General features: G+C 66.7%; 2 protein-coding genes across 2 annotated transcripts; one reads left to right on the top strand and one right to left on the bottom strand.

Moving 5' to 3' along the window:
* Nucleotides 1-2,864: 2,864 nt before the first annotated feature.
* Nucleotides 2,865-14,600, bottom strand: EXOSC5 (exosome component 5). Its single transcript, XM_054009642.1, has 6 exons — nt 14,468-14,600; nt 12,227-12,340; nt 10,614-10,735; nt 7,236-7,376; nt 6,345-6,434; nt 2,865-3,101 (listed from the first exon to the last, which is right to left on the bottom strand). Exons 1-6 carry the CDS (start codon nt 14,559-14,561, stop codon nt 3,009-3,011), a joined length of 654 nt encoding a protein of 217 aa, XP_053865617.1. The 5' UTR covers nt 14,562-14,600; the 3' UTR covers nt 2,865-3,008.
* Nucleotides 14,601-14,776: 176 nt separating this feature from the next.
* On the top strand, nt 14,777-24,215 carry BCKDHA (branched chain keto acid dehydrogenase E1 subunit alpha). Its single transcript, XM_054009640.1, has 9 exons — nt 14,777-14,863; nt 16,953-17,129; nt 18,076-18,162; nt 19,053-19,161; nt 20,717-20,878; nt 21,387-21,593; nt 22,248-22,389; nt 22,470-22,641; nt 23,471-24,215. The coding sequence occupies exons 1-9, from the start codon at nt 14,789-14,791 to the stop codon at nt 23,639-23,641; spliced, it is 1,302 nt and encodes a 433-aa protein (XP_053865615.1). The 5' UTR covers nt 14,777-14,788; the 3' UTR covers nt 23,642-24,215.
* Nucleotides 24,216-24,980: the final 765 nt, after the last annotated feature.

Raw genomic sequence — 24,980 nt, 5'->3', positions numbered from 1 at the left:
GGGCCAGGCACGGCCCCGCCTGCGCATTTCGGGGGGCCCCTGGCCGCACACAGCCCTGCCAGCACATTTTGGGAGGCCCCTGGGCCGCACACGGCCCCGGCCGTGCATTTCGGGGGGCCCTGGCCACACACGGCCCCGCCCGCGCATTTCAGGAGGCCCACGTCCTGCTTCACCAGAATCTACTAACAGCCAAGTCCTTGGCGCGCTGTGGTCACGTTCACAGCAGTTTCGGTGACACGAGGGCGTAAACAGCCCAGGGTAGACAAAGCCCCCAGGTAAATACACATGAAAGCAGCAGCACTTGACCTATAAACCAATGTGCCCCACTCGAGACGGCTGCATCTCAGTGCAGGGTGAGGGATCCAGGTATGAACAGCCCCTGGGCCCCACTCCACCCCAGAGGCAGCTGCAGCTAAGCATTGGGTGAGGGTGTCCCGGAGTCCCCGGGCGATGCTCTGGAACTGCTCCCCCACAAAGCCAGTCAGGACTTTGGGGAGCCTCCTCTCCCTCGGAGCAGACCGTCTTCAGGGCAAGGAGCTCACACGGCTTCACCTCCTGGGTCTGACCTTGGAGCATTCAGCATATGCCCCTCCGTGCGCTTCCCACAGCGAGTCCGCCCCGGCGGGGTCCTGGGGGAGCCAGAGGGTCCTGCACCCCCACTTCGCAGTCAGACGGGACTCTCAGCCAGCCAGTAAAACAGAGGTTTATTAGATGACAGGAAGAGGGTCTAAAAAAGAGCTTGTAGGTACAGCAAACGGGACCCCTCGGCCGGGTCCATCCTGGGGGGCAGCGAGCCAGACACCCCCATCTGCCCTAACTCCTAGTCCCCAGCCAGCTCCAAACTCAACCCCCCTCCAGCCCCTCCCCCTCTGGGTTTTGTCATCTGATCTCTTTGTTCTCCCACACCTTTAGAAATCCCCTTGCAGGGGGGAAGGCCCCTGGCCATTAGTTGCCAGGAAACAGAAGTCGGCCATTATGTGCACTGGCCCTTTGCTCTGCAACAATCTCACCCCCTAGAGACTTAAGAAATGCATAGGGGAAACTGAGGCACCCACACAGTATTAGAGGAAACATTAAGAACAGTCCCACTTCGTCAGAGAGGGGGCCCTGCCTATAGTCCCCATGCCTCACCCCAGAGGTGGCTGCATCTCAGCTCCTGGTGACAGATCCTTTAGCAAGCGGAAGAGCGTGAACATTAGCAGCGCCCCTGAAAACGGCAGGGCCATTGCGAGCCCAGAACTGCTCTGGACAGAGATGTTTTCAAAGCCAGGCAGCCGGCCCCCACCCCACGGTGGAAATTAACCGGAGTCATGCGGCTAAATCCCCTGGGCAGATTTGAAATGTCAAGGCACAGCTGGCTGGGTTGTTTCGGTGCAGAGCCCCGGGGTGGGGACCGGGCGCCTGATTACTTTTCAGCCAGTGCCGCCGTCTGGCCAGCCCCGGCCGAGTCCTGCTGGTCCAGGCCTGGCCCACTATCGATTTATGCCCCGCAGCTCGTGGGAACGACACCCCCACCGTGGCTGGGCTGCGGGGGGCGAGCTGGGGGCTCCGTTCTCAGCCCGGCGGGACAGCCACTGGGGTCTAACCTGAGCCCAACACCCCCCGGTTATTAAAAGATGCCGATCTCTCTACACGGCTTGCTGGGGTTTTTCGGGGGGGGGGGGGGGTTGTGGCAAGGTGTGAGCATTAAAAAAAAAAAATCACATTCCCGTTCTACGCTGCCAGAGTCACGTCGCTGGCTCGGCCTCAAGGAGCGGGAGCGGGAGGAATGATTGTCTGCTCCAGGGCCCAAGGAATTGGGGGGTACATGTGAGAGAGCGGCAGGTCCCCCCAGGGCTGGCTCAGGCTGCAGGAGGTGAAATTAGGAGGAGGCTGGAAAGGGGGCAGGGAGACGGGTTAGAGCAGGAGCCCAATGGAGCTCGCAGTGCCGACGGGCAAGTGAAAGATCATTTCATTAAAGCGATTAGGCTCATTAACCAAAGTGGCTGCCTGGCTGCGCCGGGACAGGGAAGGAGCTGCAGCGGGCGGGGGGGGGGGCAGGATTTCAGGGGGGAGAACCCCCCCCAACTACAGAATCCAGAGGGGCACAGCCAGGGGGTCCTGCCGGCTAGCTCCATGCAGGCTGTTTCCTCTGCTGCGCAGGCAGCGGCTGCCTCTGGGGTGGAGCACGGCGAGGGTTCAACATGGGAAGTGCAGCCGGTGGAAGAAGGAAGGGGCCCCAGGGACACTTCACGGCCATCAACAGACAAGGCCGGGGAAGGAGGGAGTGACAGGTCCCCAAAGGACCCCCGGGAAGGGGGGAGGCTGAGTCGTAGCCAGGGGGTTTCACAGCTGAAAGGACCCAGGGAACCAGCCCACGGCAGCGCCTGGTTCTTCTCCTTCACACAAGAGTTCCTTGGGGCCGCCCCAGGGCAGACAGGATCCCCCCCCCGGCTGGCCTGGGCCCCGCTCCCGGTGGGGGAGAGATCAGAGCACAGGGGTCTCCTCGGCCCTGGGGGGCGCTCCGGTGCAGGCTGCGCGCAGAGGGAGAAAGCCGGGGAGCGAGAAGGGGGAACACAGGGAGGAATGAACGTGTCCCCCACTTTCACCCCAGTGCACAGCGGCGCCCAGCTGCAGCCATCGTGCTGGGCTCAGGCAGGTGGGTTCGGCCCCAGGGCCGGGGTGCAAGAAGGGGCGGGTCCTAGGGCCGAGAAGGGTAAATAAAAAGGGGGAACGAGCCAATGAAAAGAGAGATCAACCCCGTGAGTCACTGACAGCTCCCACCTGGGTTTACACTCGATTTCCCCTGCAAATCCGCCCCTGCCCCGAATCCCAAAATGGCACGGCCAAGGGACACGCTCCGTCCCACACACGGTGCAGACGGCTGGCTGGACACACGGGGGGGACACCCCCTTTTTAATGGGCACCGCGGCACAGAGTTCATGGTGGCAAACGCCGGGTTTGGGGTGATCCGGACGCAGCCTGCGCGGCCGGGCAGGAGCCGGGAGCGGTTTCACGGATCCGAGACCTCACGCCTTGGAGTATTTCCTGCGGACGGAGTCCCGGTAGAACTGGAAGATGGCGCCGCTGGCCCGCTGGGCGGCCGCGATACACCGCTGCAGCTGGGGAGGAGCAGGGAGACGGGCGGTTAGAGCGGGGGGACCCCAGAGACAGGTCCCCACGGCGGGCTGGGGCCGTGAAGGAGACTCTCCGCTCTGCCAGGGGCAGGATGGGACCATTGCTCTGACCAACCTGCCCGGAGGGGCGGCTCGGATTCCCCATCCCCAGGAAGGGGGGGCCTGCTCCCTGTGTATGGGGCGGTGGGCAGGGCAGGGGGTGTGGCCCCACAGAACAGGGGGACACAGCTGGGGAGGGGGGGCTGCTCGGCCTCCAGCCACCAGTGGTGGGCTGAGCCCCCCAACTCATTTCACACAGGGGGAGGCCCCTGATCACCTTCCCTGTAATACATGAGGGGAACCCCCCATGCCCTCCCTCCGGGCCAGTACCCCCACATTCCCCGCCCAGCCCCACAGAGACCACAGCCAGCCCAGAAGTGGGGCTGGGGGGGGTGAGGGGGAGACGGGAGGAGAGCTGCCATCCCAGCACCCTACCTCCCATCGCCATAGCAACCAGGCTGGGGCTGTGACTCCCCATCAATCATTCAAACTGCCCCGAACCCAGGAGGGGAACCCTTCGCTCCCAGCCCCACCCTTCCTGCAGCCCCCCCCCCGCAGTGCCCAGGAGGGGAACCCTTCCCTCCCAGCCCCCCCTTCCTGCAGCCCCCCCCCCCCCACAGTGCCCAGGAGGGGAGAAAACAGCCCCGGTGGAGCCCAGGGATCGCTCCCCACCGGCCCCTCAGAGGGCTCTGGAAGTGACTGCGTGAGATGCGCCCAGCTCTGGGCCGCGCGGCAGCCGGGGACTCTCATGCCCGGGGGTCTCCCAGCCAGGCTGGGCACAGGCCGCCCCGCTTAGCTTCCCCACCGGGAGCAGCCGGGCGAGGAATGGTCAAAGGACCCAGCTGGGGCTCAGAGCAGCACCCCCCCCCACGCCCCGCCCCGCCATAGCCCCACATGGGAGTTGAGACCAGGCCCTCAGTGGCTCTGCCCCAGCACCAGCCGCCTGGGGAACGGCTGGGAAACCAGATGTGGCTGAAAGGCTCCGAAATTCTGCCCCTGAGCAACAGCCGGGCACATGCCAGCCCCAAGCAAAGTGTCACAGCAACCCCCCGCCTCGCTCTGCCAGCCCTGGGCTCCTGCCCCCCAGCTCTGCCGGTGTCCCTCACTCCCGACCCGCAGCCCCTGCCAGCCCAGCCCTGTCCCCCCAGCTCTGCCGGTGCCTCTCACTCCCGACCCGCAGCCCCCTGCTAGCCCAGCCCTGCCGGTGCCCCTCACTCCCGACCCGCAGCCCCTGCTAGCCCGGCCCTGGCCCCCCCAGCTCTGCCGGTGCCCCTCACTCCTGACCCGCAGCTCCTGCCAGCCCAGCCCTGCCCCCCCCCAGCTCTGCCGGTGCCCCTCACTCCCGACCCGCAGCCCCTGCTAGCCCGGCCCTGGCCCCCCCAGCTCTGCCGGTGCCCCTCACTCCCGACCCGCAGCCCCTGCTAGCCCAGCCCTGTCCCCCCAGCTCTGCCGGTGCCCCTCACTCCTGACCCGCAGCCCCTGCCAGCCCAGCCCTGCCGGTGCCCCTCACGCCCGACCCGCAGCCCCTGTTAACCCAGCCCTGCCGGTGCCATCCCCCCAGCTCTGCCAGCCCTGGGCTCCCCCCAGCTCTGCCGGTGTCCCTCACGCCCGACCCTCAGCCCCTGCTAGCCCAGCCCTGCTGGTGCCCCTCACGCCCGACCCGCAGCCCCTGTTAACCCAGCCCTGCCGGTGCCATCCCCCCAGCTCTGCCAGCCCTGGGCTCCTGCCCCCCAGCTCTGCCGGTGCCCCTCACTCCCGACCCGCAGCCCCTGCCAGCCCAGCCCTGTCCCCCCAGCTCTGCCGGTGCCCCTCACTCCCGACCCGCAGCCCCTGCCAGGCCAGCCCTGTCCCCCCAGCTCTGCCGGTGTCCCTCACGCCCGACCCTGGGCAGCAGATTTCCCAGGGTCTGGAGGGAAACGGCTCTGCTAGCGAACCCGGAGCGCAGAGCTGAGCTGTAAACGCAGCATGGCCCAGCACCAGCTCTCGCCCGTCTCATCCCCCGCCAGGGCACCGAAGGGTTAAGAGCCAGCTGGGGAACGCCCCCTCCATTGCTCTGCCCCCCACATGCAGGCAGGGCTGAGATTCCCCCCCCCCCCTGCAGCAACCAGGCTCTGAACGTCTCACGTCAATTCCCTTGCTGCAGTGGGCGTGTGGGCGCAGCCCCCCTCCTGGGCTGAGCTGGGGGGGGGGGGGAATGGATTGACAGTGGCAGAGATTGGGGGAGGCACCAGGAGCCACAGACACACGCTGTGATGTGTGTCCACACACCACAGCAACGCACACACAGCCACAACCTGGAACGCTACGGGGGCACACAACACGGCAACGAGTGTGCACAGAATCACAACCACACACACCACAGCAACACACAGCCACAACACAACACGGCAGTGAGTGCACACACAGAATCACAGCCGTGCACTGGAAAGCAACGCACACTCACGAGAGCAACGCGCACACAGCCACAACCATGCGCTGGAAAGCAATGCGCACACACGGCAATGCCCGCGCACACAATCACAACCACACGCACTAGAGCTCCCCCCCGGGGGGCAGAGGCCAGCCCCAGCAGTGCGCTCCAGCCACGCCCCCTATGCGGGGGGGGGGGAGGGGGAGTCTGGGAGCAAGGGGATGCAGCGGAGGCTCCATGCATGGGGGATTCTCGTGGAGGGAGCCGTCCCGCCCCCTCTCAGACCCTGCACGCTGCCGGACGGTCTCGGCGCCCGTAGGCGCTTTGAGATCCCAGAAGCGCCGGGGGCAAAGGGAGGGCCCAGCCTGCGACCCGCCGGCGCACACAGAGCAGCGGCTGCGGCCGGACATGACCCCTCCCGGGTACAGAACGGGGCCCCCCACCCCGATTTAGCCAGCAGCACCGCTCGGCGGCCCCTTCCCACGAGGGGATCCGTCTGCACCCGGCAGGGACCAAGCAGAGCTCCCGGCTTGGTGCACGAGAGACCCCCGAGATCTCCGAGCCTGATCCAACACGCTACTGGTCTGAGCGGCTTGGGACGCGCAGGACCCCGCGCCACACCCCGGGTTCGCCCCCGCACATGGCACCCCGGCCACACCCCGGGTTCGCCCCCGCACATGGCACCCCGGCCACACCCCGGGTTCGCCCCCGCACATGGCACCCCGGCCACACCCCGGGTTCGCCCCCCGCGCATGGCACCCCGGCCACACCCCGCTCACCTCCTCCACCGAGCAGGTCCCCTTGCTGGTGGACATGAGCACCTGCTGCTCCACGCTGCTGATGGCGAAGGTCAGCACGGCCCGAGCCTCCTGCCAGGGAAGGGGGACAGTGAACTGCCTGGCCACGCCGCTGTGGGGGGGGGATAGACCATGCTGGGGCCTTCCCCGCTCGCCCCGGGACCCTCGCAGGCCAGGATCCCACCTCTATGGTCCCAGCCCGCCAGGGCTTGGCTAACTCCCCTCGTGTCAGACACGTGCGCTGCAGGCGCTGTTAGCCAGGCAGCCTGCTCGCGCCTACGTCCAGTGGCAGAGAGTTCCACAGGCCACACCGACAAATGACGTGGGATTGTTTCAGCTCCACTATTTCTGCTCGCAGAGGTCACCACCTCGCATTGTGCCGCAGTTTCCCCGATTTCTGACTCCCAGTCCCCTGGCGGCTTTAACCACTGGACCCCCTCTCCACTCCCACAGCCAGAGAAGAGTGCTGGCCCCCGCTCTCACTGCTAGACCCCGCTCTCGGTACACACGGCGCGGACAAGGCCGGGCGAGCGGGGAGGGAGAATTGATTCCCACCGCCAGGCAAGAGGGTCAGGGGCTGGCAACGTTTACGAGCCATTAAGAGCATTCGGGTCAGAGGAGCGGAGGCAGCAAAGCTCCACGCTCCAGGGCACCCGTCAGCGCAGGGTCAGGAAGGAACCACCACCCCCAGCCCCCACTGCGCTGGGTGCGACAGACCCTCCCACCCATTGTGCCAGGCACAGACCCTGCCCTCCCCCGATCAGGGCCCCCCCTTGTGCTGGTTGCTGCTTCTAGTCCCGTGGGGACACCGCGGCGCTAAACCCAGACACCCCTAGGGCACAGCCGTCTGGCTCTGGGCAGTCCCACACCCACCTTCTCCTGCTTGGCCGTGGGGTCGAGGCTGATGGCCCCGGTGGCGTCCAGGGCGCACGTCACCCCGCAGAAGAGCGACTTCATGGGCAGGCCAGCGTCCATCAGCCCCATGCAGGCCGCATTCAGGCAGCACGCCAGCAGCTGGGCACCGGGTCAAGGAAAAGCTGGCAGGGAACTTGTCAGGGCAGTCCGGCCCCACTGAGCCAGGCTTAACCCACCCAACCCCTTCCCCCGGGCAGTTCTGTCACGTCCCTGCTCAGATCGCGCCAGGCACTGCCCAGACCCTGGCCGAGATCAGGGCCCCGTCGGGCCGGGCGCTGCCCAGACCCCGACCGAGATCAGAGCCCCGTCGCGCCGGGCGCCGCCCAGACCCCGACCGAGATCAGAGCCCCGTCGCGCCAGGCGCCGCCCAGACCCCAACCGAGATCAGAGCCCCGTCGGGCCGGGCGCCGCCCAGACCCCAACCGAGATCAGAGCCCCGTCGCGCCGGGCGCCGCCCAGACCCCGACCGAGATCAGAGCCCCGTTGCGCCGGGCGCCGCCCAGACCCCGACCGAGATCAGAGCCCCGTTGCGCCGGGCGCCGCCCAGACCCCGACCGAGATCAGAGCCCCGTTGCGCCGGGCGCCGCCCAGACCCCGACCGAGATCAGAGCCCCTTCGCGCCGGGCGCTGCCCAGACCCCAACTGAGCTCAGAGCCCCGTCGCGGGCAGTGCAGCATCCGAGATTGGGGGGGTCCTGTTGCCACGCAGACACACAGAGAGAGAGTCTCTGCCCAAAGAGCTCAATTTAAACAGACACAGGCAGGATCGATTCTCTTTTTACAAGTGGGAAACCGAGGCACAGTAGACTGAGTGACTTGCTGAAGGTCCCAGTGGCAGAGCCAGGGACTGAACCCAGCGTCCCAGCCAGGTGGCGCTTCCTCTGGGGACGCTCAGCACGAGATCAGCCAAAAACATAGGCGACATCTGCGCTGGCTGGGGGATGGGCTGGAGCGTACCCGGGGTTCAGTCCCCCTAAAGAAGATCAGAGCAGCTGGAGATGGCGGGGGGAGAGGGGAGGATGCAGGGGGACCCACCACCAGCCCCGAACGGGAGAAACAGTCTTTCCACGGCGCTCTTCATCTGCGAGTTAAACAGCCGGCGCCTGCCAAGCCCTCCGCAGATGTGAAGTGGGCTATCGGCCTTGTTAACGAGCACTGGCTAATTAACTAGGAGGGGCACCGCGGCCCGTCCTCACTAGCAGCCCCAGCAGCGGGGACCCGGCTCTTGGCCGCTGCGCGCTACGTGGAGGGAAACCACCGCTTGTTTCTTCAGACAGCTGCGAGCCCCTATTTCAGCACGTGCAGAACCCACCTCAGCCAGAAAGCGCTCCAGGATCTGCGGGGTCTGGAGGATGGGCGGGTCGCAGAGGGCTGGGAGCCAGGACTCCTGGGTTCTCTCCCCGGCTCTGGGAGGGGAGTGGGAGTCTAGTCGTTAGAGCGGGGGGGGGGGGCGGCTTGGCTAGGAGTTGGGACTCCTCGCTTCTATCTCCAGCTCTGCCACAAACTTGCATCACCCTGAGCAAGCCACTTGCTCGCTCCGTGCCTCAGTTTCCCCACAGGGGCCCAGGAGGCGTTTTCAACAGCAATTCAATTCCCCTTTAAAGAGAACAGCCTAGTAATGCCTGGTTTCAAACACTCCACAGCCACTCGGAGCACAACAGAACCCAGGAGTCCTGGCTCCCAGTCCCTCCCTGCGCCAACCTCTAGACCCCACCCCTCGCCGGAGTCCTGGCTGCCAACCCCCCTCCCTGAACGGGGCCCGAGGGCTCTAACATTTCACTGGCCATGTGGAGCCCACCAAGCCCGTAACCCACCAGCTCCTGCCCATAAGTAACCCACCCCCGGCCTCCCTGGGGTCCGGATCCCCCTCCAGGGCAGCTGTAGGATCACTTGGGGGTGCACCATAGACCAGCCCCCAGTGGCACCAGCTACTGTCCACTTACTAGCTGTATTACGGTAGTACCCTGGGGTCCTGACCCAGCCCTGGCTTTGCTAGGCACTACCATAATACACCTAATAAGTGAGCAGTTCCAAGCTGGAGCCCCAGTTATGACCAGGCTCCCACTGTGCGAGGTCCTGTACATTTATTAGGAGCATTACATTAGGGCCAGGACCCTAAGGCACTACCATAATACACCTAATAGATGTACAGCACCCAAAACAATGGGGTTCTGGACTGGTCCATTCCAGACTCCTACGTGCTACCATAATGCACCTAAGAAATGTACAGTGCCTAGCACAATGGAGTCCTGGCCCATAACTGGGGCTCCACTGTGCTGAGCACTGCCCATTACGGATGTGCCTAGCAGTCCCAGGAACGTCCCAGAACCCCGCGGCGCTGGGCGCTGTACGTGTACTGGGTGTATTGGGGTAGCCCGGAGCAGGCCCCTGCCGGGCGGGCGGTTATTGCCGGAGGAAAGGCTCCGGCTGGGTCCCAGGAGGGGGCTGCGGGGGACGGGACGCCTTCCTGCCAGCGCTAATCCTACCCTGGGGATTTGGCTCGGTGAAAAGCGAGAGCCGTTCCCGGTGAGGCCGAATTAAGTCATCACTCCTGCCTCTATTCATCTGGAATCCGCCACCCCCGCCAGCCGCTAATCCCGACGCCTGGCTCACACCCAGCGCCGGAGACCTTGTCACTTCGCACCTGCATCACGCGCCGTAATTAAATTCCTCCAGCGCCCTGGCAAGGCTCTGCAGCCCCGCCTGTCCCAGTAGCCCCGGTAACACCTGGTTCCTCTGCTCTCACCAACAGAGGACTGGGCTAGCAGGGGCTGCGGGTCGGGAGTGAGGGGCACCGGCAGAGCTGGGGGGAGCCCAGGGCTGGGCTAGCAGGGGCTGCCGGTCGGGAGTGAGGGGCACCGGCAGAGCTGGGGGGACAGGGCTGGGCTAGCAGGGGGCTGCGGGTCGGGAGTGAGGGGCACCGGCAGGGCTGGTGGGGGCAGGGCTGGGCTAGCAGGGGCTGCAGGTCGGGAGTGAGGGGCACCGGCAGGGCTGGTGGGGGCAGGGCTGGGCGAGCAGGGGCTGCGGGTCGGGAGTGAGGGGCACTGGCAGAGCTGGGGGGACCCAGGGCTGGGCTAGCAGGGGCTGAGGGTCGGGAGTGAGGGGCACCGGCAGGGCTGTGGGGGACGGGACCCCAGGCTGCCATCCCCCCGGCAGGTTCAGTCGAGCAGGCAGCCCCAGCCCAGTGCCCTATGGGAGACCAATGCCCAGGACAGCCACTGCCACAGCACTGCTGCCCCCTAGAGGCGACAGGCAGTAGTTCCGTGGGGCTCGGGCCGGAGGAGCAGGGGGGTCCCCGCTGGAGAGCGCCCCCGGCTGGGCTGCCGGTGAAGGATACGGCGCCCGCGTCGCTGATCACCTGCAGCACGATGGAGATGGAGGTTCGGGGGTGCAGGGCGCCCAGGATAACCGCCTCACACGTCTTCCTGATCAGCTGCTCCCGGTTCTTCTCGAAGACACCTGGGGGAAGGAGAGACGGGGGCCGGGCTGAGCCGGGAGCTGGACAAACCCCCCAGCAACCCTCCACCCCACCAGACCAGCTCCTCTTCGGCACCGCCCTCTCCCCCATGAGCCGTCTGCCTGTAGGACGCCAGCGCACAGACTTCCCAGCGCAGATGTACCCGCGGCGTGCCAGGCACTGCCCCAAAGCCCCCCAACTGCGATCAGTGCCCCTCGCCTGCCAGGTGCTGTCCCCACAGCCGCCCCACCGGGCGCCCACAGCTTGCCTCAGTCTCCCCAGCTGAAAAGTGAGGGAGAATTCTCCTCCCTTCTTCTCCTCTACTGAGAGAGAGTCCTGCCCCGGCGACAGTCCGCCCGACCCCACGCCTGCCGGGTGGCTCTGGCTGCACAAGGCTGTTTCTCCAGCAAGCGTCAGTGCGACAAAGCTGAGAACCGTCACCATTTCAGCAGAGGAAAACCCTCCTGTTGTTCTTAATTTCATTATTTGCTGCGGAAGCGCCCCTGGGAATCGAGATCCAGAACCCGGGAGAGATGCGAACCGTGCGTGGAGCTGGGGTCCGGGGGGGGGCCCCGCTGCAGGGGAGAGCCCGGCCCGGCCCGGGGTTAACACCGCCATGGCTGTGACACAACAGGGAAACTTCATCCAGCCGGGAGGGGAGTGTTTAGGAGGTTACACGGCTTTACGTCAAGCTATTCTGTCTGTCTGTCCAGCCACACACCCCCTTCGTCCGTCCCTCCACACCCGCCTGCACATATCCCTCCATTCATTCCCCCCATTGCACGCGTCTCCCCATCCACCCATGGTTCTTATCTGGCCGCCATCCCCAGAGCGGGGCAGCACCTCACAATCGGCAGTGGATTTACACACACACAGCGCAGGGCAGGACTGTTACCCCACTGCACACACGCGGCACCGACCTGCAGGGACTCGACCCAAGGCCCGTCCAACCCTCCGTCCGCCGTGGAGACGGCACGACCCGCGCTGCAGCCCCGTGATCCGAATCCCAGAGGGCGACGGGCTCCAACCGCCCCCACCTTGTAAACCCACGCTGGGCTCAGGGACGAGGGCACGCCCAGCCATCTCCCCTCACGGGGTCTCAACGGGGGCCGCATGGCCACGCCGGGCGATCGGAGCTCACGGAAGCTGGGGCCGGACGTGCCGGGGGGGTATCGGATCGTGGCAGAATTCCCCCGCCAGACCCAAGCTCTCTATGCTGCTTTGTCACGGCAGGGAGATTGTTATGGTAGGGTTGCTGGCGAGCCCCGTACTCAGCATGCTAATAACAATCTCTTGTTATTGTAGGGTTCATTTTAAACATCGAGTAGGCGGGGGAGGCGGAGGTTGAAGGATACAGTGATTGGCTTTGTTTTTAAATAGCCTCCAAGCTTTTCTTCGAGGTGTAATCCTGGCTACTGCCCGTGAGGCCCCCCCCACCCCGGCCAGCACCCCCCTTTACCACAGACAACGCCCACGGCTCCGCCCTCGCTTACCCGGGAGCCCCACTTTGGGTTTGAGCAGCACTTCCACAGTGGCCTTGTCATACAGCTCCTTGCTGACTTTCACCTCCGCTGGGCCGTACAGGCCGGCGAGGACCGAGGTGTCCCCTGAGGGGAGAGGAGAGTGCAGGGTAAGACACGGCGAATGCCTCCCCCCCCGAGCTCTGTCTGGGATGGGGGAGCCCCTGCTGGCCAGGTGATGAGAGCCCCAAGTCCAGAGGAGACCCCCCCCAGACGGGGTAATCGGGGAGCCCTCCCTCTACCCATAGACAGGCTGGGAGGGGAAACCAGCGGCTCCCTTTGGGGGAGACAAACCCACAACCCAAAGGGCAGGGAGATAAGCGAGTCCCTGGGCCGGGGGCGGGACAAGGGGGTGTAGGAAGAGTCCTGGGGGGGTGGAGGGCAGGGAGGTTGGGGTCCCGGGGGAGCCCCAGGGAATGGATGAGAGGACCAGCACCGGGGGGGGGGGGCATGGGGGAGCTGTGGGGCACTACCAGGGGCGGGGGGTATGGGGGAGGGAACTAGGGAGGTTGGGGGGGCAGTACTGGCAATGGGGGGGTAATACCAGGGGGCTTGGGGGCCCCAGGGCATCGGTACCGGGGAGGGAGTGACTGGGGGGTACCAGTACCGGGGAGGGGGGGAAGGGGGAGTAGGGGTGACTGGGGGGCACTGGGGGGCCAGGGGGGGTCCCGGGCACGGCCTCACCCTGCAGGAAGGTGGGGGAGATAGGGGGCCCGGGGGCGGTTTATAGGGGGATCCCGGGGGGGGGCGATGGGGGGGTCCCGGGGAAGGGTGACTGGGAGGGGCCGGTCCCAGGGGAGCTTATGGGGGGTCCCGGCTCACCCTGCAGTAAGGCGGCGAAGCTGGGGGGGCCCGGGGGGGCGATGGGGGGGTTGAGGGGGGGTCCCGGCTCACCCTGCAGGAAGGCGGCGGAGCTGGGGGGTCCCGCGGGGGGGGGTTTAGGGGGGGTCCCGGGGGGCGATGGGGGGGTTTAGGGGGGTCCCGGGGGGCGATGGGGGGGTTTAGGGGGGGTCCCGGCTCACCCTGCAGGAAGGCGGCGGAGCTGGGGGGTCCCGCGGGGGGGGGTTTAGGGGGGGTCCCGGGGGGCGATGGGGGGGTTTAGGGGGGGTCCCGGCTCACCCTGCAGGAAGGCGGCGGAGCTGGGGGGGTCCCGCGGGGGTCCGGGGGGGGCGATGGGGGGTCCCGGGGGGCGATGGGAGGGTCCCAGGGGGGGTCCCGGCTCACCCTGCAGGAAGGCGGCGGAGCTGGGGGGGTCCCGCGGGGAGGGCGATGGGGGGCTCCCGAGGGGCGATGGGGGCTCCCGAGGGGCGATGGGGGGGGTTGAGGGGGGGGTCCCGAGGGGCGATGGGGGGGTTCCAGGGGGGGGTCCCGGCTCACCCTGCAGGAAGGTGGGGGAGATAGGGGCTCCCGGGGGGGGTTTAGGGGGGGTCCCGAGGGGGTTGATGGGGGGGTCCCAGGGGGGGTCCCGGCTCACCCTGCAGGAAGGTGGGGGAGATAGGGGCTCCCGGGGGGGGTTAGGGGGGGTCCCGAGGGGCGATGGGGGGGTTTAGGGGGGGTCCCGAGGGGCGATGGGGGGGTTAGGGGGGGTCCCGGCTCACCCTGCAGGAAGGCGGCGGAGATGGGGGGTCCCGCGGGGGGCCCGGGGGGGGCGATGGGCCGGTCCCGAGGGGCGATGGGGGGGGTTGAGGGGGGGTCCCGAGGGGCGATGGGGGGGTCCCAGGGGGGGTCCCGGCTCACCCTGCAGGAAGGCGGCGGAGCTGGGGGGTCCCGCGGGGGGGGGGTTTAGGGGGGGTCCCGGGGGGCGATGGGGGGGTTTAGGGGGGGTCCCGAGGGGCGATGGGGGGGGTCCCAGGGGGGGTCCCGGCTCACCCTGCAGGAAGGCGGCGGAGATGGGGGGTCCCGCGGGGGGGGGTTAGGGGGGGTCCCGAGGGGCGATGGGGGGGTTGAGGGGGGGGTCCCAGGGGGGGTCCCGGCTCACCCTGCAGGAAGGCGGCGGAGATGGGGGCTCCCGGGGGGGTTTAGGGGGGGTCCCGAGGGGCGATGGGGGGGTCCCAGGGGGGGTCCCAGGGGGGGTCCCGGCTCACCCTGCAGGAAGGCGGCGGAGATGGGGGGGGTTGAGGGGGGGTCCCGAGGGGCGATGGGGGGGGTTGAGGGGGGGTCCCGAGGGGCGATGGGGGGGTCCCAGGGGGGGTCCCAGGGGGGGTCCCGGCTCACCCTGCAGGAAGGCGGCGGACCCGTCGGGGCGGCCGAGCGGGCCGAGCTCGCAGGAGAAGCGGCGCAGGACGCAGCCCCCCGGCTCGGAGCCCATCGCGCCTCGGGACCCCCCCCCCCCAACGCGGGACCCCACTTCCGCTTCCGGGGCGCGGGGAACCGGCGAAGCCCCGCCCCCGACCAGAGCCCCGCCCCGGGCCACGTGGGGGCGCGGTCGGACTCGGTTGCCATGGCGGCCAAGGGGAATGCGGGGGGGGGGGTCACCCCGTTGCCATGGTGATGGGGAGAGGCGGGCTCAGGGGCAGCCCCGCCTTCCGCAGCAAGATGGCGGCGGGCTGGGGGCTGCGGCGGGGCCTGGGGCGGCTGCTGCGGCGGGGGGCGCGGGGCCTCGGCACCGCCGTGAGTGGGGGGGGCTGGGATCGGGGGGGCAGAGTGGGGGAGGGGCTGGGATCGGGGGGGGGCCGGGGGGGAGGGGCGGGGGATTGGGGGGCCCAGGGGAGGGGAGAGGCGGGGGATTGGGGGGGAGAGGGGGGAGGGGCTGGGGGGAGTGGAGGGGGCTGGGGGGAGGGGCGGGGGATTGGGGGGCAGAGTGGGGGAGGGGCTGGGATCGGGGGGGGCCCGGGGGGGGAAGGGCGGGGATTGGGGGGGAGAGGGGGGAGGGGCTGGGGGGAGCGGAGGGGGCTGGGGGGAGGGGCGGGGGATCGGGGGGCTGGGCCCCGATCCTGCTCTTGGGGGACGGGGGACCCCCGGGCTCTACACGCAGCTCCGCGGGCGGGATCGGGCCCTACCCCAGGGCTTGGGGGGGCGGGGTAGTGTCCGTGCAGCCCCTGGCTGGGGGGTCAGGACGCCTGGGTTCCCTGGGCCAGCCGGGCTGGGAGCAGCGGAGTCAAACTGGGGTTCCCGGGGCCGCTCCCAGCCCTGTCCCTTGTTCCCAACGCGCCGCGCGCCCGGTGCCTCAGTTTCCCCCTTTCAGACAGCGGGGCTCGCGCTGACCTGCAGGGGTGGGACAAGCCCATTAGGGTTAATTTATTAAAGCACCGGGTGCCCCCCCCCATGGGGCCGCTCCTGCGGGGTGGGGGACGTGAGGAGTTCACCCCCCACTGTAATCCCTAGAAGGGGCTCGCGGTGTCATTACTGGCGGTGGGGTCTGGGTCTTCGTGGCTGTGCCGCGCGCTGGGGGCTGACCCCCGCCTCGCAGCGCTGGCCGGCGGGTCTCACTGTGAACTAAGGTGGAGGGCGCTGGGGCCAGTTGTGCGTTCTGGGTGCAGCTCAGATCTTTGTGCCCGGGACAGCCAGTGGCTCCCACCGCGAGAGGGGACACAGAAGGGAGGTTTGGTACTTAGGGGTGTGCTTAGTTGTGGGGTTTCAAAACACCCAGCTGACTTTTCCTTTTGCCAAAAGCAGAAATGTACTGGGGGGTGGGAGGGGGATGTCGAGGGGGCAGGTTACATTTTCCTGAGGGTTTGCTCGGCCCTGACTGGCCCATCCTGGGGGGTGTGAGGGAAGTGGGCCCGGAGCCCGTGTCAAACGCCAGCTTTCCGTTGGCAATGGCGTGTTGATAGCGGAGACCAGGGGGGTGAGGTAATACCTTTTATGGGCTCAACTTCTGGTGGGGGAGAGGCGTTGTCCAAGCGCCCCGGGCCCAGCCCTGCAGAGGAGCTCTGTGTGCCTCCGGAGCTCGGCGCTCTCACCCCCCGGAGTTGATCCCATAACAGCTCGTTGTACCTTTACGCGTATTTACTTTGGGCCGTTTTTCTCCTGGGACGCTTTCTGGTCACGCTCTTGCAGACGGGTGCTGACAGCTGGCGCCAGTGGCCCGGATTTAAATGTCAGTCCTCGCTTCTCGTGGCCTTGAACTAACATAAACAAGGACATGGTGTTTGTTCAGTCCAACCTGCCCCTAGTCCCAGATCTCAGCGCAAAACAAATTCAATCAGCTGGGGCCTAGCGAAGAGAACAAAAATCCCCAGGCCTCCTAGAACAACCTTGTCATGCTCCCCACCTCAGAGTCGCGTGTGGCCAAAGTGAAGGGCGCCCCAAATCGATTCATGGAGGAAACTTAAAAAAAGCTGCAGGATTCGTAGACGGGCCGGCTACCACCCTCTCCTCGGCTTCCTTAGGCCTTAGCTAGCTGGGAAAGGGGCAGCCGTGTCGTTAATATCCATTTGATTATGCCCATGGTGTGTGCGTGCAGCGGTTTTAGATTTACTAAGCTTATAAACTCGGGGACAGGGACTGTCTTTGTTCTGCGCTTGTGCAGCACCTGGTGCCTGTGGGGCCGGCCCACGACTGGGGCTCTCCGGTGCTGCTGCAATACAAAGAATAAATCAATCGTTTAAGAAGCCCTGAGCGCACCCAGCCCGGCGACACGTCCCTACACGCGCGGGGCCCGCTGGCTAGGTGTCACTCCCGTGGTGCTGCGTGATCACGTGGGGGAGACATGTCTGAGGGCGATGCTCTCCTGCCTCACTTGTGTCCTGTCCCCCAGCGCGTACTCCGGCAGCAGCAGTTCACCTCCCTGGAGGAGAAGCCGCAGTTTCCCGGAGCCTCAGCCGACTTTGTGGACAAGCTGGATTTTATCCAGCCCAATGTGATCTCGGGGATCCCCATCTACCGGGTCATGGACCGGCAGGGGCAGATCATCAACCCGGATGAAGATCCCCAGGTGAGCGCGAGACGCTGGCGGGATCGGGGGGGTCCCATCTTCTCCACCCCACCCGTGTAGGATGGTCCCCAGGGCTGTCCCCCTCAGCTGGACACACGGCAGGGCAGGATGCACCTAGTCTGTCCCCCAGTGTCGTGTTAAAACAATGCTCTCCTACCCCTCTTCCCCTGCATTTCACCCCATTGCTTCCCACCCCTCGCTACCGCCCTGCGTGGGGCTGGACCCTGGAACGTCTGCTAGTTGTTACCATGACCCCCTGTGATGGATCCACACACCAGAGCAGCGCCTCCTGCTGGCCATTTCAGGGATTAGTTCTCTCATCCTCTGGCCATGTCACCAGGGGGGACACCAGGGCCCACCCACTACTCCAGGTCCTGGCCCAGGGACCCTGTAGCTAGCAGCCTCCTGCTGCCTCTCCTTAACTTCTCCACCAGAGCTGCTTCAGTTCTCCGCAGCCCCAGCACCTTCGCCCTCCTCTCCGGGCCTCCAGCCAGGAGCTCCCTCTTGTTCCCCTGGTCCCTGCCAGCTACTGCTCTGTCCAAGGCGCTACCTCCCTCCAGCTGCTAGGCGCACAGTCCCCTTTCCTCCTGCTCCCCTGCCCCTCCTTTTTATGTCAGCCTGCTGGGCCCTGATTGGCTGCTCCCTGAAGCCTGTCTCTGATTGGCTGCCCCCTGCGCGACTTCCCTAGGCTGTTTTAACCCCTTCCCTGCCAGCCTGGGGCAAACTCCACATCCCACCCCCCAATCTACCTGGCTGGCGTGGCCGTGGTAACCAAGCGCCTGACCCAGGGGCCCGAACCGTCGCAGCTTCTCCCAGGCATGGGCTGTTCTAGGCTCCATCACCGAGTCGGGATCTCCAGTATGGGAGATGCAGCCCCCAGCCCGTCACCGTTGCTGGGTGTGGCAGGCCCGGCGCTGACCCGGCTCCTTGCCCTCTCCCGCCGCAGCTCTCACAGGAGCAGGTGCTGAAGTTCTACAAGACCATGACGCTGCTCAACACGATGGACCGGATCCTGTACGAGTCGCAGAGGCAGGTGTGTCGGCTGGGGGGCTGCGCGTGCTGGGGGGGGGGGGGGGGTTGGGACGGCAGAGGAGGCCAGGGGGAGGACCCCGGCGGCTCTGACCCAGTCTCCCATCCGACGCTCCTGGTAACACACGCCAGAGTCGCCTTTCTCACAGCTGCGTCGCGTTGCCGAATCCTCCAGTGTGTGGCCCCTGTAGCTCCCACTGCTTGTCGGCGGTCCCCAGCCAGCCAGGCCTCAACCTGGAGTCGGCCTTTCTCGCCCTCCGACGTGAGGTGCTCTGCACTTGTCTGCCTCGGCGTCCGTCCAGCGTGGGATTAGCTCGCGGCAGCGTTAATTTACCACAGCACAGGGCTGGGAGCCAGGACTCCTGGGTTCTCTCCCCAGCTCTGGGAAGGAAGTGGGGGCTAGTGGTTAGAGCAGGGGGGGATGGGAGCCAGGACTCCTGGGTTCTATCCCCGGCTCTGGGAGGGGAGGGGGCCTAGTGGTTAGAGCAGGGGGGGGCTGGGAGCCAGGACTCCTGGGTTCTATCCCCAGCTCTGGGAGGGGAGTGGGGCCTAGTGGTTAGAGCAGGGGGGGGGCTGGGAGCCAGGACTCCTGGGTTCTATCCCCAGCTCTGGGAGGGGAGTGGGGCCTAGTGGTTAGAGCAGGGGGGGCTGGGAGCCAGGACTCCTGGGTTCTATCCCCAGCTCTGGGAGGGGAGGGGGCCTAGTGGTTAGAGCAGGGGGGGCTGGGAGCCAGGACTCCTGGGTTCTAGTCCTGTCTCTGCTGCTGACTCTGTGCCCCCCCCAAGGCACTTCCCTGCTCCGTGCCTGTTTCCCCCACACTGATGAGGAGTGGTGGCCCGTGCCCACCCCTCGCACTGCACCCCCACGGTTACTAATGCCCTGTTCCTTTGCCAGGGCAGGATCTCCTTCTACATGACGAACTACGGGGAGGAGGGGACGCACGTGGGCAGCGCCGCGGCGCTGGATGACACAGACCTGGTGTTCGGGCAGTACCGGGAAGCAGGTGACGGCGAATCAGCCTGGGTTTAACGCCCCTCGTTCTAGCCGCCCTCCCTGCCAGTGTGCCCAGCCAGCGGGGCAGGGCTGTTCCGGGCAGCGGTCACTAGGGGGCGGCGTAAAGCAGCCTCACGGCCATGCTGGCAGGGGAGCACCCGGCCACCTCCCGCCTTGGTCCTGGGACGCGAGGCTAAAGCTGATTTCCAGCCCCTCCCACGTTGGGCAAGTATCGGGGGTAGCCGTGTTAGTCTGTATCTACAAAAACAACAGGGAGTCTGGTGGCACCTTAAAGACTAACAGATTTATTTGGACATAAGTATTCTTGCCGCCAAGTTAAAGAAGTATGGGCTGGATGAATGGACTATAAGGTGGATAGAAAGCTGGCTGGATCGTCGGGCTCAACGGGTAGTGATCAATGGCTCCATGTCTAGTTGGCAACCGGTTTCAAGCCGAGTGCCCCAAGGGTCGGTCCTGGGGCCGGTTTTGTTTAATATCTTTATTAATGATCTGGAGGATGGTGTGGACTGCACTCTCAGCAAGTTTGCAGATGACACTAAACTAGGAGGCGTGGTAGATACACTAGAGGGTAGGGATCGGATACAGAGGGACCTAGACAAATTAGAGGATTGGGCCAAAAGAAACCTGATGAGGTTCAACAAGGACAAGTGCAGAGTCCTGCACTTAGGGCGGAAGAATCCCATGCACTGCTACAGACTAGGGACCGAGTGGCTAGGTAGCAGTTCTGCAGAAAAGGACCTAGGGGTTACCGTGGACGAGAAGCTGGATATGAGTCAACAGTGTGCCCTTGTTGCCAAGAAGGCTAACGGCATTTTGGGCTGTATAAGTAGGGGCATTGCCAGCAGATCGAGGAACGTGATCGTTCCCCTCTATTCGGCACTGGTGAGGCCACATCTGGAATACTATGCCCAGGTTTGGGCCCCACACTACAAGAAGGATGTGGACAAATTGGAAAGAGTCCAGCGGAGGGCAACAAAAATGATTAGGGGGCTGGAGCACATGACTTACGAGGAGCGGCTGAGGGAACTGGGATTGTTTAGTCTCCAGAAGAGAAGAGTGAGGGGGGATTTGATAGCAGCCTTCAACTACCTGAAGGGGGGTTCCAAAGAGGATGGAGCTCGGCTGTTCTCAGTGGTGGCAGATGACAGAACAAGGAGCAATGGTCTCAAGTTGCAGTGGGGGAGGTCTAGGTTGGATATTAGGAAACACTATTTCACTAGGAGGGTGGTGAAGCACTGGAATGGGTTCCCTAGGGAGGTGGTGGAATCTCCTTCCTTAGAGGTTTTTAAGGTCAGGCTTGACAAAGCCCTGGCTGGGATGATTTAGTTGGGGTTGGTCCTGCTTTGAGCAGGGATTGGACTAGATACCTCCTGAGGTCCCTTCCAACCCTGATATTCCATGATTCTATGATAAGCTTTCGTGGGTAAAAACGTCACTTCTTCAGACGTTGGGCAGTGGCTCTGATGCCCGGGGTGGGGGACCCAGGCTGGCTGCACCGGGGATGCCTGCCTGCTCAACCCGGCTGCGGTTCTCTCGGCCCCCAGGCGTGCTGATGTACCGGGGTTACCCCCTGGACCTCTTCATGGCCCAGTGTTACGGCAACACCAGCGACACCGGCAAAGGGCGCCAGATGCCGGTGCACTACGGCTGCAGAGACCGGCACTTTGTCACCATTTCGTCCCCGCTGGCCACGCAGATCCCCCAAGGTGAGGCCCTCGGGGGCTGCTGGGGCCCTGAATCCCTCGAGTGCCCCACAAGCCGTCGGACGGCAGCCACCTCCCAAAGGGGCTGGGGGAAAATCCTGACCCACAGCCCCCTACTAGCCCAGCCCTGGGCTCCCCCCAGCCCTGCCGGTGCCCCTCACTCCCGACCTGCAGCCCTGCCCCCAGCTCTGCCAGTGCCCCTCACTCCCGACCTGCAGCCCCTGCCAGCCCAGCCCTGGGCTCCCCCGCCCCCCCCCCCACAGATCTGTGTTGGCCCATGTTGCATGGCTGACACTCCTCAGCCTGACCCCGAAGCCTACTCCCCGGGCTCCCTCCGAACCCCTTGGTGCCTGTTAATCCCAATCCGCAACCCCCGAGCCTCATGACAGGGCCCGGAGGCAGAGCCCTGCCCCCCTGCTGGCCAGGGGCAAGGGAGGCTCTGGGCCAGTCTCCCCGGCGCCCTGCCAAGGAGCCTGCATTAACCTCTCCCCCCGCCGCTCTGTGCCCACAGCCGTGGGAGCTGCCTACGCCTTCAAGCGGGACAACGCCAGCCGGGCCGTGATCTGCTACTTCGGGGAGGGCGCGGCCAGCGAGGGCGACGCCCACGCCGGCTTCAACTTCGCCGCCACCCTGGAGTGCCCCATCCTCTTCTTCTGCCGCAACAACGGCTACGCCATCTCCACGCCCACCTCGGAGCAGTACCGGGGCGACGGCATCGGTGCGGGGCCGGGGGGCGGCAGTGGGGCAAGAGGGGAGTTGGGGGTCACAGATCCAGTCCGGCACCCCTTGCCAGCCACCTACCAGCCTGCTGTGACTCAACCCAGGCTCTGGGGGTCCACAGGCGCACACTTGGGGTGCAGACCAGTCGCCCACCCTCCCGTGAGAGCCGGAACCCGCTGTCCAGCTGCCCAGCCCCGGGGCGCGACCCCTTCCCACTCCTCCGTCCGCCCCTCTGCCCCCCGTTGGGAAGCCAGGCCGTGCTCAGCCCGGCAGAGCCGCCCGATAGCCCCCTTCAGTGCCCCTCGCTCACTCACCGTTCGGGGGGGTCCTGGGCTCCCCAGCATGGGTCAGCTCCTCCCTTCTCCCCTCCCGGACTCAGCCAGTTATCAGGGCGACCCCCCGCCCCCTTCTCAAGCAATGCCAGGGCAGTGGCTGGGCACTTCGAGTCAATGACCCGCCGGGCGATTCCTTTGCCGCCAGCCTGCAGCGCGTCGGCACGGCTCCTGGTGGGGTTTGCGGCTGGGGAGCCGGGGGGGTTCCCCCTGCAGTGCGCAGAGTCCCCCACTCCGCACGGCTGGGGTAGGGGTAGGGGGGCTGTTTGGGGCTGGCCCCGGGGCTCAGTGCGTGACCGGCAGCGTCTCTCTGCCCCCAGCGGCCCGCGGCCCCGGCTACGGGATCATGTCCATCCGCGTGGACGGGAATGACGTCTTCGCCGTGTACAACGCCACGCGGGAGGCCCGGCGCCGGGCCATCGCCGAGAACCAGCCCTTCCTCATCGAGGCCATGACCTACAGGTGGGGCGGGGCCACGGGACAGGGGGGGGCACCCCCCCAGCAGGGCGGGGCTCACGCCTTGATCCTCCTCCTCCCCCCAGGATTGGGCACCACAGCACGAGTGACGACAGCTCAGCCTATCGCTCGGTGGACGAGGTGAACTACTGGGACAAGCAGGACCACCCCATCTCCCGCCTGCGCCACCACATGTTGGGCCGGGGCTGGTGGGACGAGGAGCAGGAGAAGAGCTGGAGGAAGAAATCCCGCAAGAGGGTGAGTGAGGCGGGTCCGGCCGGCGCCCGGTGTGAGGGAGCTGCCCCACCAGGGCTGGGGAGAGCGACTCCACTCTGGGAGTTAAGAAGAGGGGCAGGCTGGGGGCCAGGACTCCTGGGGTCTCTCCTGGCTCCGGGAGGGGGCAGGGCCCAGTGGGTGGAGCAGGGGGGCTGGGAGCGAGGGCAGAGCAGGGGCGTGGGGCCGGGGGGCTGGGAGCCAGGGCAGAGCAGGGGAGTGGGGCCCAGGGGGTGGAGCAGGGGGGGCTGGGAGCCAGGGCAGAGCAGAGCAGGAGAGTGGGGCCCAGGGCAGAGCAGGGGAGTGGGGCCTAGGGGGTGGAGCAGGGGGGCTGGGAGCCAGGGCAGAGCAGGGGAGTGGGGCCCAGGGGGTGGAGCAGGGGGGCTGGGAGCCAGGGCAGAGCAGGGGAATGGAGCCCAGGGGGTGGAGCAGGGGGGACTGGGAGCCAGGGCAGAGCAGGGGAGTGGGGCCCAGGGCAGAGCAGGGGAGTTGGGCCTAGGGGGTGGAGCAGGGGGGCTGGGAGCCAGGGCAGAGCAGGGGAGTGGGGCCCAGGGGGGCTGGGAGCGAGGGCAGAGCAGGAGGTGGGGCCCAGGGGTGGAGCAGGGGAGTGGGGCCTAGGGGGTGGAGCAGGGGGGCTGGGAGCGAGGGCAGAGCAGGGAGGTGGGGCCCAGGGGGTGGACCAGGGGGCGGGGCAGAGCAGGGGGGTGGGGCCCATGGGCGGGGCCGGGCACATGAGAGCCAGGACTCCTGGGTACTGCCTGGGTCTGGGTGGGGGCGGGGCAGGGCGCTGGCTAACGCTGCCTCCCCCCGCCAGGTGATGGAGGCCTTCGAGCAGGCGGAGCGGAAGCTGAAGCCCAGCCCGCAGCACCTGTTCTCGGACGTGTACTGCGAGATGCCCCCGCAGCTGCAGAAGCAGCAGGAGGCGCTGGCACGGCACCTCCGGCTCTACGGGGAGCATTACCCCCTGGAGCACTTCGAGAAGTGAGGTCCCCGCGGGGGGGGCAGCCCGCTCGCCCCGCCCCCCCGCGCCCGGGGCCTGCCTCGGTTTCCCTTGGCCGGGCCGGGGGCGGGATCCCTGGGTGTGAGCAAGTCCAGTGGGGGGCCACGGTCACTGGGGCAGCGAGCCTGGCCCCCCGGGGGAATTCCTAGCTCAGACAGAGCCCCACCCCAGGCGTAGATGTGCCTGGGCTCGCGCTACCCCATCTCCGGGCTCTCCTGGCCTCCCGCAGGCCGGCGGGTCCCCTCGCTGCCCTGCCTGTGGGCTCCCCAGCCCAGAGTCGGGGCGCCCGGGTCAGGGAGGGTAGGCTTGGGGGTAGGGAGTGGACGGGTGCGTGGGCTGCTTGTCCCTGTAGCCAGGGGAGCTGCCCCCAGGCGGGGGCAGGAGCCGCTTCGCTGCAGGGGGTGGGCACCAGGTTGGCTGCAGGGGGGGGGCAGGATATTTTACTGCAATCTCCTAACTCAGCCTATGGGTCGGCTTTCTAGGCTCCGGTGAGTGGTAGTGGTGGTGGGGGGTGTTGAACCACGGTTCCCGGCAAGTCAGCCAGGCAGAGCCGCTCCCTGGGCAGGCGGCCCCCGGGCGCTGTTACACGTAGGATAGTCGGGGGCTGCTCTGGGGGGGGGGGGGGGGGGCAGCGCCTGTCATGCTGTTACACGGGGGGGGGGACTGGGAAAGCCGGCTCGGCCTTGGCACCAAGGGTCCCTGGGGCCTGGCTGTACCGGGTGCCGGGTGTCAATAAACTTTCTATGTGCTAACAGCTCCGCATCTCCGCGTTCCTTGTACCCCCTCCCCGGGTCCCAGCCGGCCTCAGCCTCCGCCCGCAGCCCTGGCCTCAGGCTGGTGTGTGTGTGTGTGGGGGGGGTTCCCGACCCCGCAGCCGGCCCCGAGAAGTCTCTGCTCCTGGCCGGGATTAGCAGGCGGTTCAGGGTGGGACATGGGAGGCAGGTCGCTGGGGTTACAGGTGGCAGGAGCCCTGGGCTGTGCCTCCCAGGGGGGAGCGTCTCCTGCCGGCACCGGGGGGGGGGGGGGGGGGGGGAGCGTATCCGAGCCCAGCCTGGCGCTCTGACGCCCGGCTGCCCACTCGCAGGGGCGTCCCAGGCCAAGGGTCCCAGCCCCACCGAGTGGCAGTGGGGGTTACGGGGTCGGCACGGGGCGTCCCGGGCCGGCTGGTTAGAGGCTGCGCTGGCCTCGGCGAGAGGTGGACAGAGTGTAACTGTCAGTGCAGCCTCCAGGGGGCGCTAGCATGGGGGGGTTGACACATCCAGGGGCACATGCGGGGGGTTGCCCTGTGCCCACATGCGACTAGTTCACACAAGGGGCTAGTAGC

The sequence above is a fragment of the Malaclemys terrapin genome, chromosome 20 (genome assembly GCF_027887155.1).
Source record: "Malaclemys terrapin pileata isolate rMalTer1 chromosome 20, rMalTer1.hap1, whole genome shotgun sequence".
NCBI lineage: Eukaryota > Metazoa > Chordata > Testudines > Emydidae > Malaclemys > Malaclemys terrapin.
The sequence above is the reverse complement of the archived record's forward strand: the minus strand, read 5'-3'. Positions and strand labels throughout refer to the sequence as shown.

Coding starts and splice junctions, on each gene's coding strand:
- EXOSC5 (XM_054009642.1), bottom strand. CDS start 14,561: ATGGGCTCCGAGCCGGGGGGCTGCGTCCTGCGCCGCTTCTCCTGCGAG. Junction 6,435..7,235: donor CCACGGCCAAGCAGGAGAAG/GTGGGTGTGGGA, acceptor CTTCCCTGGCAG/GAGGCTCGGGCCGTGCTGAC. Junction 3,102..6,344: donor GGACCTGCTCGGTGGAGGAG/GTGAGCGGGGTG, acceptor GCTCCTCCCCAG/CTGCAGCGGTGTATCGCGGC.
- BCKDHA (XM_054009640.1), top strand. CDS start 14,789: ATGGCGGCGGGCTGGGGGCTGCGGCGGGGCCTGGGGCGGCTGCTGCGG. Junction 17,130..18,075: donor ACCCGGATGAAGATCCCCAG/GTGAGCGCGAGA, acceptor CTCCCGCCGCAG/CTCTCACAGGAGCAGGTGCT. Junction 19,162..20,716: donor CGGGCAGTACCGGGAAGCAG/GTGACGGCGAAT, acceptor CTCGGCCCCCAG/GCGTGCTGATGTACCGGGGT.